The 13,698-nt window shown below is 44.2% G+C and overlaps 1 protein-coding gene across 1 annotated transcript in view; it reads right to left on the reverse strand.

Annotated features, from left to right (window-relative positions):
* Nucleotides 1-4,139: 4,139 nt before the first annotated feature.
* The window catches only part of emc2 (ER membrane protein complex subunit 2), a 29,531-nt gene continuing 19,972 nt past the window's right edge, over nt 4,140-13,698 (reverse strand). The window contains exons 8-11 of the mRNA XM_061255208.1: nt 13,359-13,440; nt 12,836-12,946; nt 10,350-10,454; nt 4,140-4,536 (exon numbers count right to left, since the gene is read on the reverse strand). Coding sequence (XP_061111192.1) covers nt 4,450-4,536; nt 10,350-10,454; nt 12,836-12,946; nt 13,359-13,440 — 385 coding nt within the window. The 3' untranslated portion in view covers nt 4,140-4,449. The remainder of the gene's footprint in view (nt 4,537-10,349; nt 10,455-12,835; nt 12,947-13,358; nt 13,441-13,698) is intronic.

A 13,698-nucleotide genomic window follows, 5' to 3' on the forward strand; every position in this document is an offset into this window, starting at 1 on the left:
GGGTTATTGTTCTGCTGGACAATCTACCCACTACCAAGACTCAGCTTCCTAGCAGAGGCAATCAGATTTTCTGCCAAGATTTCCTAATACTTTGTTGAATTTATTGTGCCATTGATCTTAAATAGTGCCCCTAGACCACTAGCAGCAAAAAATCTCCAAAACATCGAAGACCCACCGCCATATTTGACAGTAGGTATGAGGTTCTTCTCCTTGTATGCATTCCATTTTGCCGAAACATTTCATTGGTGTGTATGGCCAAAACGTACAGTTTTGGTCTCATGTGACCATAGCACTCTCTTCCAGTCATAATTCCAATGAGGTTTCGCAAACGAAGTTGCTTGGTTTTGTTTGTGCTCAGTAAGGGCTGTATTTGAGCTACCCTTCCAAAGAGTTTGTTCATATGGAGGTGCTGTTTTATGGGTTTTTTAGATTTGGTAACCCAAGACACAACCAATCGGCAATTCTTAAACTGTGATTCTTTCAACTGTGTTACTTATGGCCTCCCTTACCATCTTCCTTACCGCCCGTGGGGATAATATACACTTATGTCCTCTTCCTGGCAAATTTGCAACCATTCCATATGTCTTATGCCTTTTTATTACTGCCCTTACAGTTCTAAGTGTTATGTTTAACCATTTTTTGTACCCATTACCCGACGCTTGTGATGATCAATTACCATCTTTGTCTTCTGAATTGACAGTTCTTTGGCTTTCGGGATTTTGCAGGTTTAACTAATTTTTTATACTCCAGTGAAACAGGAAGTGATGGAATGACACAATAATAGTACCTTTAATGATAAATGATGATGATGATACCTTTAAAACAAAAATTTAAAAAAGTCTGATTTTATTTACAATAATTGTTCTGAAAAAAAATTGATAACTAAATAAAAACATTGAAAAATAAGAGTAAATGTATTGAGAAAAAAAGATATAGTTTTCCCATATGTTTGAACATAAAATATAGTTCAATATCCATGTTGTTTATTATATGCAGCCTTATTTCTCCATTTTTATTAAGGGTGCCAATAATTCTGGAGCCCACTGTGTAAGTCATTTTTTAGTTTTGAGTTGAATGAAAATAGACAAGTTGGAATTGAACAAATGTAATCCATCATGTGGAATGTCAACCAACTTCAACAGTCTTGTTTTCTTAATGTCTTGGCTTGGCCTTGTTTGCTTGGTTTGAGAGTAATGATACACTGACACTGATCCAACACTTATGATTAAATGATTTTGTATATCCACAGCAGGTTATGGAATGAGAACCTGTATTTTAAGTCAGAACTATTTACTCCATAGGACAAATACATTTCTGTCTCCTTGTACAAAACTGCCTTATGTACACTTACAACTACCCACAAACTGTTATCATTTCTCAGCTGACCATTTATGTAAAAGCATCGTTAGTTGGGATTTCAGTGTTTGACAGCCCTTTAGCAGTCGCTCAAACCAATAAAAATGCAGTAACAAGAACAGGGTGGCAGGACAGCACACTGCTGTAGCCTAATAAAAATAGAGACACCTTGCAAATGGACTGCTAAAATTTATGGTATTTCGAAACTAGAGTGGGGACACTGTGTAATAACCCAAGTCTCAATCCCCTTACACGCATGCACACGATTACACTGTGACCTCAATCTCACCTACAGTCTCTACACCAAGACGCTTCCCACTCCTGCATTCCAACAAACTCCTGAGTAGAACGCAACCAGAATCCCTGTTCCCGACAGGCGAGGACGTGGGAACGGGGGCTCTCGACACAAGCCCTAATTTTGCCGCCTTTGGAGCAGTGGCCCCTCATCCAATCCCCCCTGTAAGGTTCTTGGCAGGCAGGGCCAGGAGGGTTTATTGACACTTGCCTCATCAGTCTTTTCCTAGATTGCACCATGCACCCACGACTTGCTGGGCTCGTCTTGACGGACAAGGACAAATGACTCTAGAAATTAGTCTCCCTAACCTTGGGAAAGTTTCCACCTTGTCATGCAAGTCCTGCATCCCCATCTGCATGTCTATTAATATCAGTCACAAATCCAACAGTTCAGCCTCTTTCAATGAGACACTGCACAACATTGCTGCTTACCGTCTTGTTAGCCAACCTTTCAATAAACTGAGCCTTCAAAACTAAGTACCCAGGGCATGTTCAATCATTTTGCAGTTCAATCATTTTGCAGTCACAAATGCACCTGCAGTAGTCACAGTGCATTATCTTTTCATTGATTATTATATGTTTGGAACTCTTTTCGTTGCTTTGGAAACTCATATATGACAGACAGACAGAGAGGAGAACCCCACTATAAATGTGCCAGGTTCAGCAAAAACCATTTAGGTGCTTTTGGCAGAAAAATAATAAAATCAAATATAATGGTTGCCATCAGTGATTGCCCCCGAATAAAGAAATGGGAAAAAAAAAAAATATATATATATATCATTAAATAATATCAGCACTATGCTGGTTGCAATGTACATTTGTCACTTCTATGTGGAAATAACCATTAAAGTGTGAAGATCTCTTCACATAACAGATGACATCGTTACCACAATAGAAATACTTATGTGTTAAAATCACTAGTTTGTCTTGTTCTCCAGAGCACCAGAAGAGTCCGGTTTGAATTGAGCCAATAGACCCAAATCAGACCAGGTAGGCAGACTACAGGATAATCCACTATCCCCGAGGAGACTAAGGCAACACTAACAACTAATCTCCTGCACTTCGTATACGACTCTGATCAGAGCCGATAGCTTAAGGCTAAACGTCCCCTCCTAAATCCTCAGACTTAGCTGCTGTGCTCTGTGTTAGTGAGGTTAGTCACTGTTGTGCACAAGGATATGGCGTTCATCCAGAGCCACTGTTTCAGCCAGTGCCACAGTAACAGAACTGATCACAGAGGATATTTTCACAATACAGCTTCACATGAGTCTTTGCAGGTGGCCAAGCCAGTCAGGGGTGGAGAGCAGAACAGCACTATTAAAAGAAATGTACCGTAACCATGGGAGACCATACAATTTCACCTGACTGGACAATAAGCATTGAAAATCGGCTACTGCGGTCTCTCAGTCTGCCCTGTTAATCGCACAGACTACAGATGGCACTATTGCATTAGGATATAATGTGACGTCAATGGCTAATAATTATTATTCATATAGCAGTGATTCATATTTCGCAAAATAAGTTTACAAACATTTAATAAAACCGTACAAATATTAAGCTATTGAAAAGGGCTGACTGTAAAACCAGAGGCCCCATGTAAAATAATGCATGTTCAGGCTTGACTTCCTTCAAACTTCAAATTCAATTTGGCGGTTCCCGTAAGAATAACCAGTCTGACAGTTCTCTTTCAGAAGGTCTCTTGGCTTACACAAGTTGTGTAAGCTTGACATACAAAACCAAAGCCGGCATATCCACTGACCAGAGCATTAAAACTGAAATCAATCTTTTGTTTTTGTATTACTTTTTCTTTTTTATATTCAACCTTAAAAACTATTCTCCAAAGACAGTCAAAAAAACCCACACTCCCGTTTTACACTCATCACTGACAAAAATGGTTGAGACTTGGTAAACACGAGAGATGGAATAGATAGCTGCCCCTCCATGGGTGCCTGAAATGAGATGTTAATTAGATGACAAAACAATTACAAATAAATGCAGTAAGAAACCAGGCCTTCTTTTGAGGTTTTGCTTCTTTTTAAAAGATACCAAATTCATCTATTGGGATTTTATTTTTTTTGCTTTCATTTCTGGCAATATACTACAAATTTCTTTCTAAACTAAAATTACAGATCCTTTTCAATCCATGTAAAATGCGTTTGATACAGTTTTTTTAAACCAAAGAGCAGAACGCACAGTTGGAAACTGGGGGCCTTTAATATGTTGAGCAGATACCCTTTTTAATTAGACTTTTAGCAGAGTTTAAGGAGGCTCTTACTCAACCCAGAATGTCACAGTGGCAGTGGGAGCTGCTTCAGTTCACACTGTGAGCTGAACTTAGGGTGTAGGCATGCATCTTCTAAGCTTGATAAAAACACCATCTTTCCACAAACAGCTTACAGCCAGAAAAAATTTAACATATTCTGGAATAGGAAAACCATGGCCTTTATCCCAACAATGTGGCTGTAAAGCATTCTCTAATGGGCAACAACTGGAAGTAATTTAATATTTTATTGTGACAACTTATTGACGAGGGTTACACTGAACATCACCGTGAACATAATTGCGATAATTGTTTATTCTGCTAAACAAGCGAGGTTGGAGAGCAGAGCGTGAAAGCAACCAGAACCGTACGTCGTCCGCGGCTACGTACTTTACACAACACGCTCTGCCTCTAACCTATCTGTCCTTGGCTCATAATTAAATTATACATACAACTTTAATGGTATTAAAAAGAGTGTGTGGAGAAGGGGTGGTTCAGGGCCCGGTTCGGAGTGGGTGGGGAGGGCGGAGGGCGTAGCTCTAGGACATGGTTATCTGCATGGACTCCAGCATTTCCTCCACTGCTTTCACTGAGCACTTGGAGTCTTTTGTCCCACGACCGGCCATCTGTGGGAAGAGAGGGGGGGAAAATGTCATTGTGGTGGTGTTGTAATCGGCTTTCACTTACCCGACCTGCCGAAGGGGGCTATCGAGTTCTGGACGTTTACAGTTTAGCAGGACTCGTTTGTGTCTGAACATAGAGGACGAGGGGGACGTTTACAGTTTAGCAGGACTCGTTTGTGTCTGAACATAGAGGACGAGGGGGACGTTTACAGTTTAGCAGGTCTCGATTGTGTCTGAACAAAGGGGCAGAATGACTGTTCTTCTCAGCATCCTCCGCCTTCTCTGCCACTGGCTGAACACGCCGTACCCAACACCCCCATTTATCTTTTTAACTACACATAATATGCAGGGATTGGACTGACTGTAGCGGCGCGCGGCATCAATACTTTGTATCGTCTATCGCGGGCTGATATTTCATCACGCTCATATGTGGGAAAACTGAAGTGGAAAATGATGCAAATGCAGTGCAATGGAAAATGCAGAGGAAATAATAGCCTATATGTCTGAGACCTTCAGCTATATGTAATAAATATGATGAATATAATGAAAACATTTCGATCCCAATTGAAGTCGATTTGACCACAAAAACGTCAGCTGAGCAGCATATGAGATAAGATAATGGAATGGTGTAGAGCAGTAGCAGTGTTGCTTTACTATAGAGATGCGTAGCACATAACACTGAACTGTGGGCAGATGACAATGTTATGGGCCACCAACAGTGGATTCACCTGCACGCTGCACACACAGCAATAACGTCCTATATCGAAATGCTATATATATATATTTTTTAAAGGTTTTGGACAAAGGTCTATTCGGGTCTTCAGGTAAATATGTTAAACTGCGTAAAATATTGAGACTAAAGCAGTAAGTTACACACAGTGATTAGCATGCTAATCCCTGGACAACACAGAAAAACATTCAGTTCTACTACACTTCAGAGATCAAATTTATCTCCAACTTTTGGAAGCAGGCCATTTACGACCTTGTTATATTATGGTTTCATTTATCATAAAAAAGCATGTCCTTACTCAATTTTTTTGTTGAAGAACAAGTTAAAGTCGCAAGGGATACAACAAACCCTTACCATAAACCATGAAAGGTACATGGTGAACTTCCCTTTCCCCTAATTGAAAATGACCATATAATCAGATAGTTGTAACCATGCGTGCATTTGGGACTGAACCCAATTACAGGAAGTGACGGCATAAAATGCGGGCTTGGGTGAGCCGGATCCAGAGCAGATCTGGGTCAAATACATAATTGTTTTGGATGCAAATACTTTTCTATGCTTGTCTGGTGTATTAGAAGTATACAGCATGAAATACTCTCAAAAAGTGCAGAAAACGGCTTCAGGTCGCGCCAGGCAAGATCAATCAAGTATTTGAATCCAAAACAATTACACATTTGACCCAGGCCAGGTCCAGAACCATCTCCATCTAACTGGGTTTGACGACGGGGCCCTGGGTTTGGACCACGAAGGTGCGCCTTGCCCTCAGCCTTGAGCCTCTCGTCCCAATGGATTTCTACCCTGTGTCTGTCTTCTCTAGGGATGGGTGTCATTATCGTGTGGAAGCCAAAGCAGAACAATTCTCTTCACCACATAAGGGTCTCATCCAGCTCTCCCCAAAGAAAGGGGCACAAAGCTTCAACCAGGCATGGAACCTGCCATTCCAAAATTTGTTTACCCAGTTTCAAAAAGGGAAAACAATATTTAAAAAAAGAAAACTAAACACAAAGAACATCTTTGCAAAAAGAGCGAAGGACAAACAAATCAGGACGTTCACCCCACCCGCCCCTTGAAATGATCGAGTTTTCAGTCCGCGACATCTGCCCTGAAGGGGAATGCAGAAGGAGCAAGCGGTCGGATTCTGCCCGCTAGCACGGGGCGATAGAGTTTTTCGCAATTAAAGCCGCTATGAAAACAAGGTGACCCCGCCGAACAGCGAAACGATACGCTTTCCCACGTCGCCCCGCCGGTTCCGGAGGGCCGAGCCGTCCGAGTCTGAAAACATCGGGCCCCGTCCTGAGGGGAAGATTAAGGCTCCCTCGCTCACTCATCCCCCCGGTTTTTGGACACCTACGCTCAAGAAAAACACTTTTCTCCGCGTTTATCCCCCGAAGCTGCGAACGTTTGCGCCCTTTCTGAGAAAACGAGACGGTTCGGGGAGTCCGCCGGAACCGTGCGGGCCGCGGGGAGACCTGAGCAGTCGCCCAACCTCACACACGCGCCGCGCGCACACACATACACGCTCGGCGTGTGTGCTTTGCTGCTGTTGCCATGGTAAAGATTGTTTATCTGCGCCTTTGCAGAGGAATCTCTGACCGCGTTGGTGAAAGCGAACGCTCGGCAGCGTAATTACAGCCCGTGACTCATCCGCGGCATTAAGGGATGACAGTCGCAGCGTTTCTGAGTCTCGCTCATCCACCAGCGGTCGTGCAATTATTTAATATGCCCCAGGTAAGGAGGCCCGTGTTATTTAAAACCCTATAATCTATCAATTGGCCTATCACGAAACCACTAAATGGCTGAGAGAGTCATTTATAAATCTTACTCTGAGAGCGTTTAGCAGGGAAAAAGAAAGAGAAAAATATCACGGGGACACGTCAGACGTGAGGTTACAGATTTTGCGGCCGTTTGTTTTACGTCATGCGGTGCAGCGCTACGGCGTTCCCTATGGAGACGCGTGACGCGTGCGTAACAGACGGTGGACGGGGTCCGGGGTCTCAGCCGCAGACATGCGACGCCCGTGCCTCTGAAACAAGCGCTTATGCAAATCCATAAAGGCCAGCGACTATCATACGTGAAAGTTACATTTCTCATGTATGACGCCAGTCCCATACCTCTGAAATGATCCTTAAAGGCCAGCAACTGTCATACATGAAAGTGAAATTTATAAAGTAGGACACCAGTCCCGCGTTCTGAGTATTTTCTGCGATTTTACGCATCCTCAGCGATATGCTCTTTTCGAAGCCTCCAGCAACTGCTGCCGTGCGTATGACTCATAGCCCCTCCCGGCAGCCATGACCTCACTCTGACCCTGCTGCACCTGCCCCTTTTCTCACATTAAGGTATGATAACCACCAGGTACGGGGCCATAAAACTCAACAGCCGCTGTCGCTGAGCCTTTAATGCTGACATCAATCAGGAGCCGTGACCCGGAGTGACGAATGTGCCGGCTCCCCTCAGAACTGTAGAAACCAGGAAGAAAGGAAGAGAAAAGCCCTATCATTTACTTAACCAGCAGGTCCACCCGACACACCTACGCCTAGGGAGACAGAAAGAGGGGAGAAGGACTGAGCCAGAGAGAGCATGGGAGACGCGGTGAGAGAGAGAGCCACCGAGAGGCAGAGAGATTACCGGGAGTGTGAGAAAGAGCAAGAGAGCAAGAGATACTGTGAAAGCCAGCGAGAGAGCGAGAGCAAAAAAGACAGCGAGAGATACTGAGAGCCAGAGAGCAAGAAATACTGTGAGAGTGAGCGAAAGAGCAAGAGAGCGAGAGCAAAAGAGAGTGAGAGCAAAAACAGCGAGCGATACTGAAAGAGTGAGAGCAAGGGAGAGAGAGTCAGAGAGAAAGAGAGAGCGTGGTTCCCAGCACTGCTCATTGCGATTACCGACAAATTAAACACACAGGACGGCCTAACAACTTTTAAGCGGCCAGGGCAGAGATTAGTTATTACTTCCCTTCGGCGGCTGATAAAGCCGGCCGTGTCTGTGGCTGTGGTGGAACAGAGGGCCTTTTCTTCCGAGACCCCTTTCCCAGGCGCACAGAAACACTCCTAATCAGATGCTTAGGGGAGTTCCAATTCCTTAAGAAGGACCTTTGATGCAAAGGGAGCTTAAATTCCACCACGGGCCTTGGGAACCTTCTGATAAAAATCACCAGAGCTTTAACATACAGAGGTCAGGAGAGCTTGCCGCAACGGTGCCAAAGTCAGGAGAGGTCCCCTTTTCATCAAAAAAATCATAAATAAAAATACTCCCGTCCGAAATAAGCCGGCCATAGGACACGGTGAAGGTGAGCCGGTTCCAGTAAATGTCAGCCTGTGGAAAGTTTAACAATCTAATCACGTCTGGCGAGGCGTCTGTTGTACAAGAAAGCAAAGCAAAGCAAAAAGAAGAAAAAAATTGAAAAACATTTATTTTGGGTGTCCAGGTTTTCATGAAATGCAACATGCCCGCACATTTCATTCACGCATATGAAAGTGTTAAATTTGCATACTGAAAGACAATCGCAGTCCACGCGATCCCTCTGTCTGACCACAGACGCAGAGCACAGGCAGTTACAATCTATTTGGCTGGGTGAACTTTGGAACCAGCGCGGCGATTCGGGGAACGATTACTAAAAACAAAGCCATGCCTTGCAGCTAACGGCGATTAGCCGAACACATGGCAAGATCCGCTCGTGTTAAACACTTGGAAGGTTAAATGTACCAGTAATGATAATGTGAGGGATTTATTCAGGGATTTATTTATTATTTCAACCTCTGAAGGAACTGAAAGGGGGGGAGGGTCACTCACCAAATCAGTCTTTGGGGGTTATTAGTAGTTATAATCAGTGACATCACTATTACTATTAGTTACTCTCATGACACGTTTAACAATCCTGCACGCCTCACTGGGTCCAGACTCCAGTCGATACAGTGACGCAGGAAGGTCCATGCAGTGCTCGCCCTACGCTATAGAATGCTATTTGTTTAGCATTATGGCTTGCTATGTCTAAAGGCAGCACTTGCTGACTAACCATCAACGTCAATGTGCAGTAAGTGCTTATGACCAATATCCACAACATCCAGAAGGATGCTTAGAAATAGAAATCACAGTGTAGACTGACATGTAAAGAGCTGACCATCTCTGAAGCGGAGAAACAGTTAATCCACAGCGTGGCTGATGGGGTTCCGGTGCCGTCGGCGCAGAGAAACGGAAACTCTTATCGCTCCCACATCTTGTTTGGCTTAGTGCGACAATCGGCGTGTTTCCCTTAGCGGGGCGGGGCAGCAGACTGTGTGGCCAGGAGCGGGGGGGGGGGTCGGGCGCTTTTATGGCACGCCGCGGCTTACAGACTGCACTTGCTGAGTAAGAAACCGCTTATTACACGTTTAACCGTCAACGCCTAAATAAGCACTGTATATCCCCCCCTGCCGATAGTCGGATTTCTATTAAATTCTCATTTACGCACAGCGTGCCATAGCAACAGCGTAAACCCCTTTAGCAGTACCATCTGAGGGGCGCTTCACTTTTTCCAGCGGTACACACGCGCAGAGTTTCCTTTCACCGATTCCGACGACTCCGGTCCCGGCCGAGCTCCCTTTGACGCGCGCGGAATTGATAGCTCCGCTTACATGCGAACATCGAAAACATCTGTGGAATACAAGCCTGTTCAATAAAAATCAAGCCCGGAGACGTGGAGCTGGCAGGGGCTAAAGTCAACACGGTAGCTGCTAAGCGCCAGACGTTGAAGAGTTCCGCAGAGTCCTTCGTACTGCAGGACGCTGCCGGCCTTCCCGATGCGCGTAGCGTCCTGCGGGCCCGCTTTATCAAATAAACGCATCGCAACACAATCGATGGATGACGCAATTAGGTATTCTCTGGAGGAGACCGCACGCATTATTGGGGCACGAACAGCATTACACAACCCGTTTTATTTGCTTAGAGGATTCCATTATCCGGGACGGACACTGCTTAATTTAACATACTACCCACTTATATAAGGCATTAAATGTTAAGTGCTTTGCTGGAGCGCGCTAGGGCGCTGACCCCGTCTGGGATTGGAGCCCACAACCTTCCATAACTGCGGGGCGTAGGGGGCATCACTCACCTGGTAGGCCCTGTTGATCTGAGCAGCCGCCCAGGCGGCGTACTTCACGTTGTCCTTCTTGACCTTGGCGCTGACTTTGGGGCTGGCGGCGATGTGGCTGGCCGACTGTGGAGAAACGTTGGGGTTAAATTCGCCGAATCGGCGACTAGCGTACGAGTCTCAATTATCAATTATAAGGGGAGACATTGGGTTCAGGAGGTAAGAGAAGTTGCCTGGCAGTCGGAGGGTTGCCGTTTCGATTCCACCCTGGGTGTGTCGAAGGGTCCCTGAGCAAGACGCCTAACCCCCAATTGCTCCTGACGAGCTGGTTGATACACTGCATGGCAGCTAATTGGTGTTGGTGTGTGAGTGTTTGAATGACTGTGCAGCGCTTTGGATAAAGGCGCAAAATAAATGCCAACCATTTACCATTTACCATTTACCATTACAACCCACTTATCACGACACGTCACATTTTTCTGAGGAAAAAGTGAACATTTAGCGAAACATAGCATCTCCCAAACCCTTAATATACAGGGCCACTTAATGTGCCTTAATGTGTAAAACACCACGGACACTCAGTGCTGACAGGCTAGGGGCTACGCAGCGCAGAGAGCAAGATGTGAATCATGCTCTCCAGCCGCAGAACAGCCACTTTCCCCACCACAAATCCGACGTCTCTTACATGTTATTGCCATCATCTGCCCAACGCCAGCCCCAGAGGGCTTTAACGGGCGAGACATGAAAGCCCGCCCATTGGATGTGCTGAAATATTAAATGCGGTCCAATCATCCCAGCTTCTGGAGTCTGCGAGCGAAGATTTTACACCGGTGTGCGCTCATCGTAGCGGCTCGCCCCATTTCAGGAAATTGCCGCTTTTTCGAGCCGTTACGCGGTTTGGGATCTCCTGGGAGTCTTGAAGCTGATCTACCTAAGGCACTGGGCCAATACAGGTGCCAGTACTTGTCGCTTATAATCCTCAAGTAAACATGATGTTTTGCGCTAAAGAGAATTTTAATGACCCCACCGCTGTGAGTGTCAGTCGCTCTTGCCTTTGAAAGGCTGTCATACCTGGACATGCAGTAAATCAACATCAAACGCAAGTTATGCCTTTGTTGTGTCCAATTTCATAAAATATTGTATTATGAGTCATGTAAATCTCCACCCAGATTGAAAACATGTGGCACTGAAGTGCATATAGAGGCACTGAAGTACAAAACACAAAAACAAAAAGAAAACACAAAAAGCTTTCAGCTCCTGATCATCCCTTGATTGTTCTCTCCTTCTCCACCTCAGCTGGTGTGTGGTGAGCATTCTGGCGCAAAATGGCTGCCGTGGCATTTCCCAGGTGGGTGCTACACATTGGCGGTGGTTGAGGCCTGTTTCCTCCTCATCATTGTAAAGTGCTTTGAGTCGCCACTGGAGAAAAGCGCCTTATGAATGCAAGGAATTATGAAGTGAAAATCACAAACTGATAAAACAAACACCTCTGAAGTTAAAGTGCAGCATACACAAAAAGGTGGATTAATTACAGAAATGATAACTACGTCTTCGTTTGCTGCAGACTTGAGGATTTAGCACAGGTAGCTTACTGTTTGGTTCAGTAAGTATTATATGCTTATATATTATGTATTTCTTGAATTTTAAATGTTAACTAAGAAATGTCTTCTTTTTGAAGACATTAACTTTAATGTCCAGCTAAGTTAACGATTAAAAATCAATAAATAAAATTGAAAAAAAACGTACAGTCGATGACGCATTTCTGCAATCAAGCCACCTTTTAGTGTTTGTATGCTGCACTGGAACTTCAGGTGTTAGTTTTATCTACGTTTGTGGTTTTCCACTTCAGAGCTGTACGTTTTTGTTTTCTGTTTGTACGTTTGCAAGTTTTTGTGTTTTATTTTTATTTTTGGCATTTCAGTCACAGTAGCTTCGACTGCAGCCTCTACACTCAACTGTGAAACCGCCTGCTAACCTGCAAACTTAATGAGCTCCAACGTCTGCGCTCCTCATTGGCCGCGCTTGTTTTGCCTTCTTGGCTTCAATCAGGGGGAAAACCCCGTCTCTGTCCGGCAGACCTCTACACGGTCGGCCGCTTTATTGGTGCGTCTTTGCAGTTTATGTTTTCATGTCAGGCACACTTATAAATGATGCATTGGTGTTAACGGACAACTTCCTGTTTAAATAAATATGCAGATGAAAGGGAACAGGACCCTGTGCAGACAGAATTCCCGGGCCCCGCAAGGGCTGAGCAGGCTAAGTGAGCTCTCCCGAACGCCACTGTTTTTAAACGCTAGTGATTTATTTACTTTAGTCATAAACATGAAGAAATCCCATAAACGCCTGCAAAGAAAACTCCGAAGCGGGTCTTTTCCTACGTGAGTAAAGTGAGTCAGCAGTGACTAATATTGTCTGAGAGGGGACTGGTCACTGTGAAAATTCAGTAGTTTGGAAAGCTTTATTTTATTTATTTTTTTACTGAGATTTGTAACACAATGGGAACTCACCATGTACAGGCCAAACAGAGCCCTCATATTTCTGTTGTTTAGCTTCAGTGCCTGGGCAAAATATTTTCTAGACAGCTCCAAATTCTCCATGCCACCTTGTGTGTACTTCACCTGCAAAAACAGGGGAGACCATCAGACCATGAAGGGGAATTCAATTGTCCAAAAACGGATAACCTTAAAGCATGCTGCTCATTACTTTATTGAACCCATTTTTTTTTTAATAAGTGCTAGATTTATAGATTGCAGTCATGATTTGTCTCTTTCTACAGAATCTAAGTACTTAAAGGGTATCGAGGTTCTTCAGAAAATAACCAGCAGCACTTTCAATTATTATTTCACATATTTAGTTCAATATATTTAAAAAAATGTCTGTAAAACATAAAACAGTATCTGAAATGCACTGCTGCAAACAAGCATAGCTAATCATAAGTTAGAACCAGGTCAATAGCCTTTTTGGTACAGGTAAAGGCTTTCTATGGCTTTTATTTTCTCTGGAGAAAGCCTGCACATGAGAACTACCTACCTCAGCGTACTGTTCACAGTACAAGTGATTATGGGGGTTGGTCATCATCAGCTCTTCTAGGCAAAATGCCGCTTTAGCATAGCTGAGAATTCAAAACAAACAGCAGGTCAGTGCAAGGCCAACCCTAATCCACCATGAAAAATACTGCACATTACATCAAATCCAACACAGAATTACACATTATGAAAACTAACACATTCTGACATTCATAAACTCCATATCGCTCAGAAACCTCTGATCAGGCCAAATGATTGCTCGACAGGTAATCCATAATGACGCCTTGGATAACTAAGGATGATCATAAAATGGAAATTGCTTAGCTAGACCTCTCACATTACAT

Source organism: Conger conger, chromosome 1 (assembly GCF_963514075.1).
Source record: "Conger conger chromosome 1, fConCon1.1, whole genome shotgun sequence".
In the NCBI taxonomy this organism is placed as follows: Eukaryota; Metazoa; Chordata; class Actinopteri; order Anguilliformes; family Congridae; genus Conger; species Conger conger.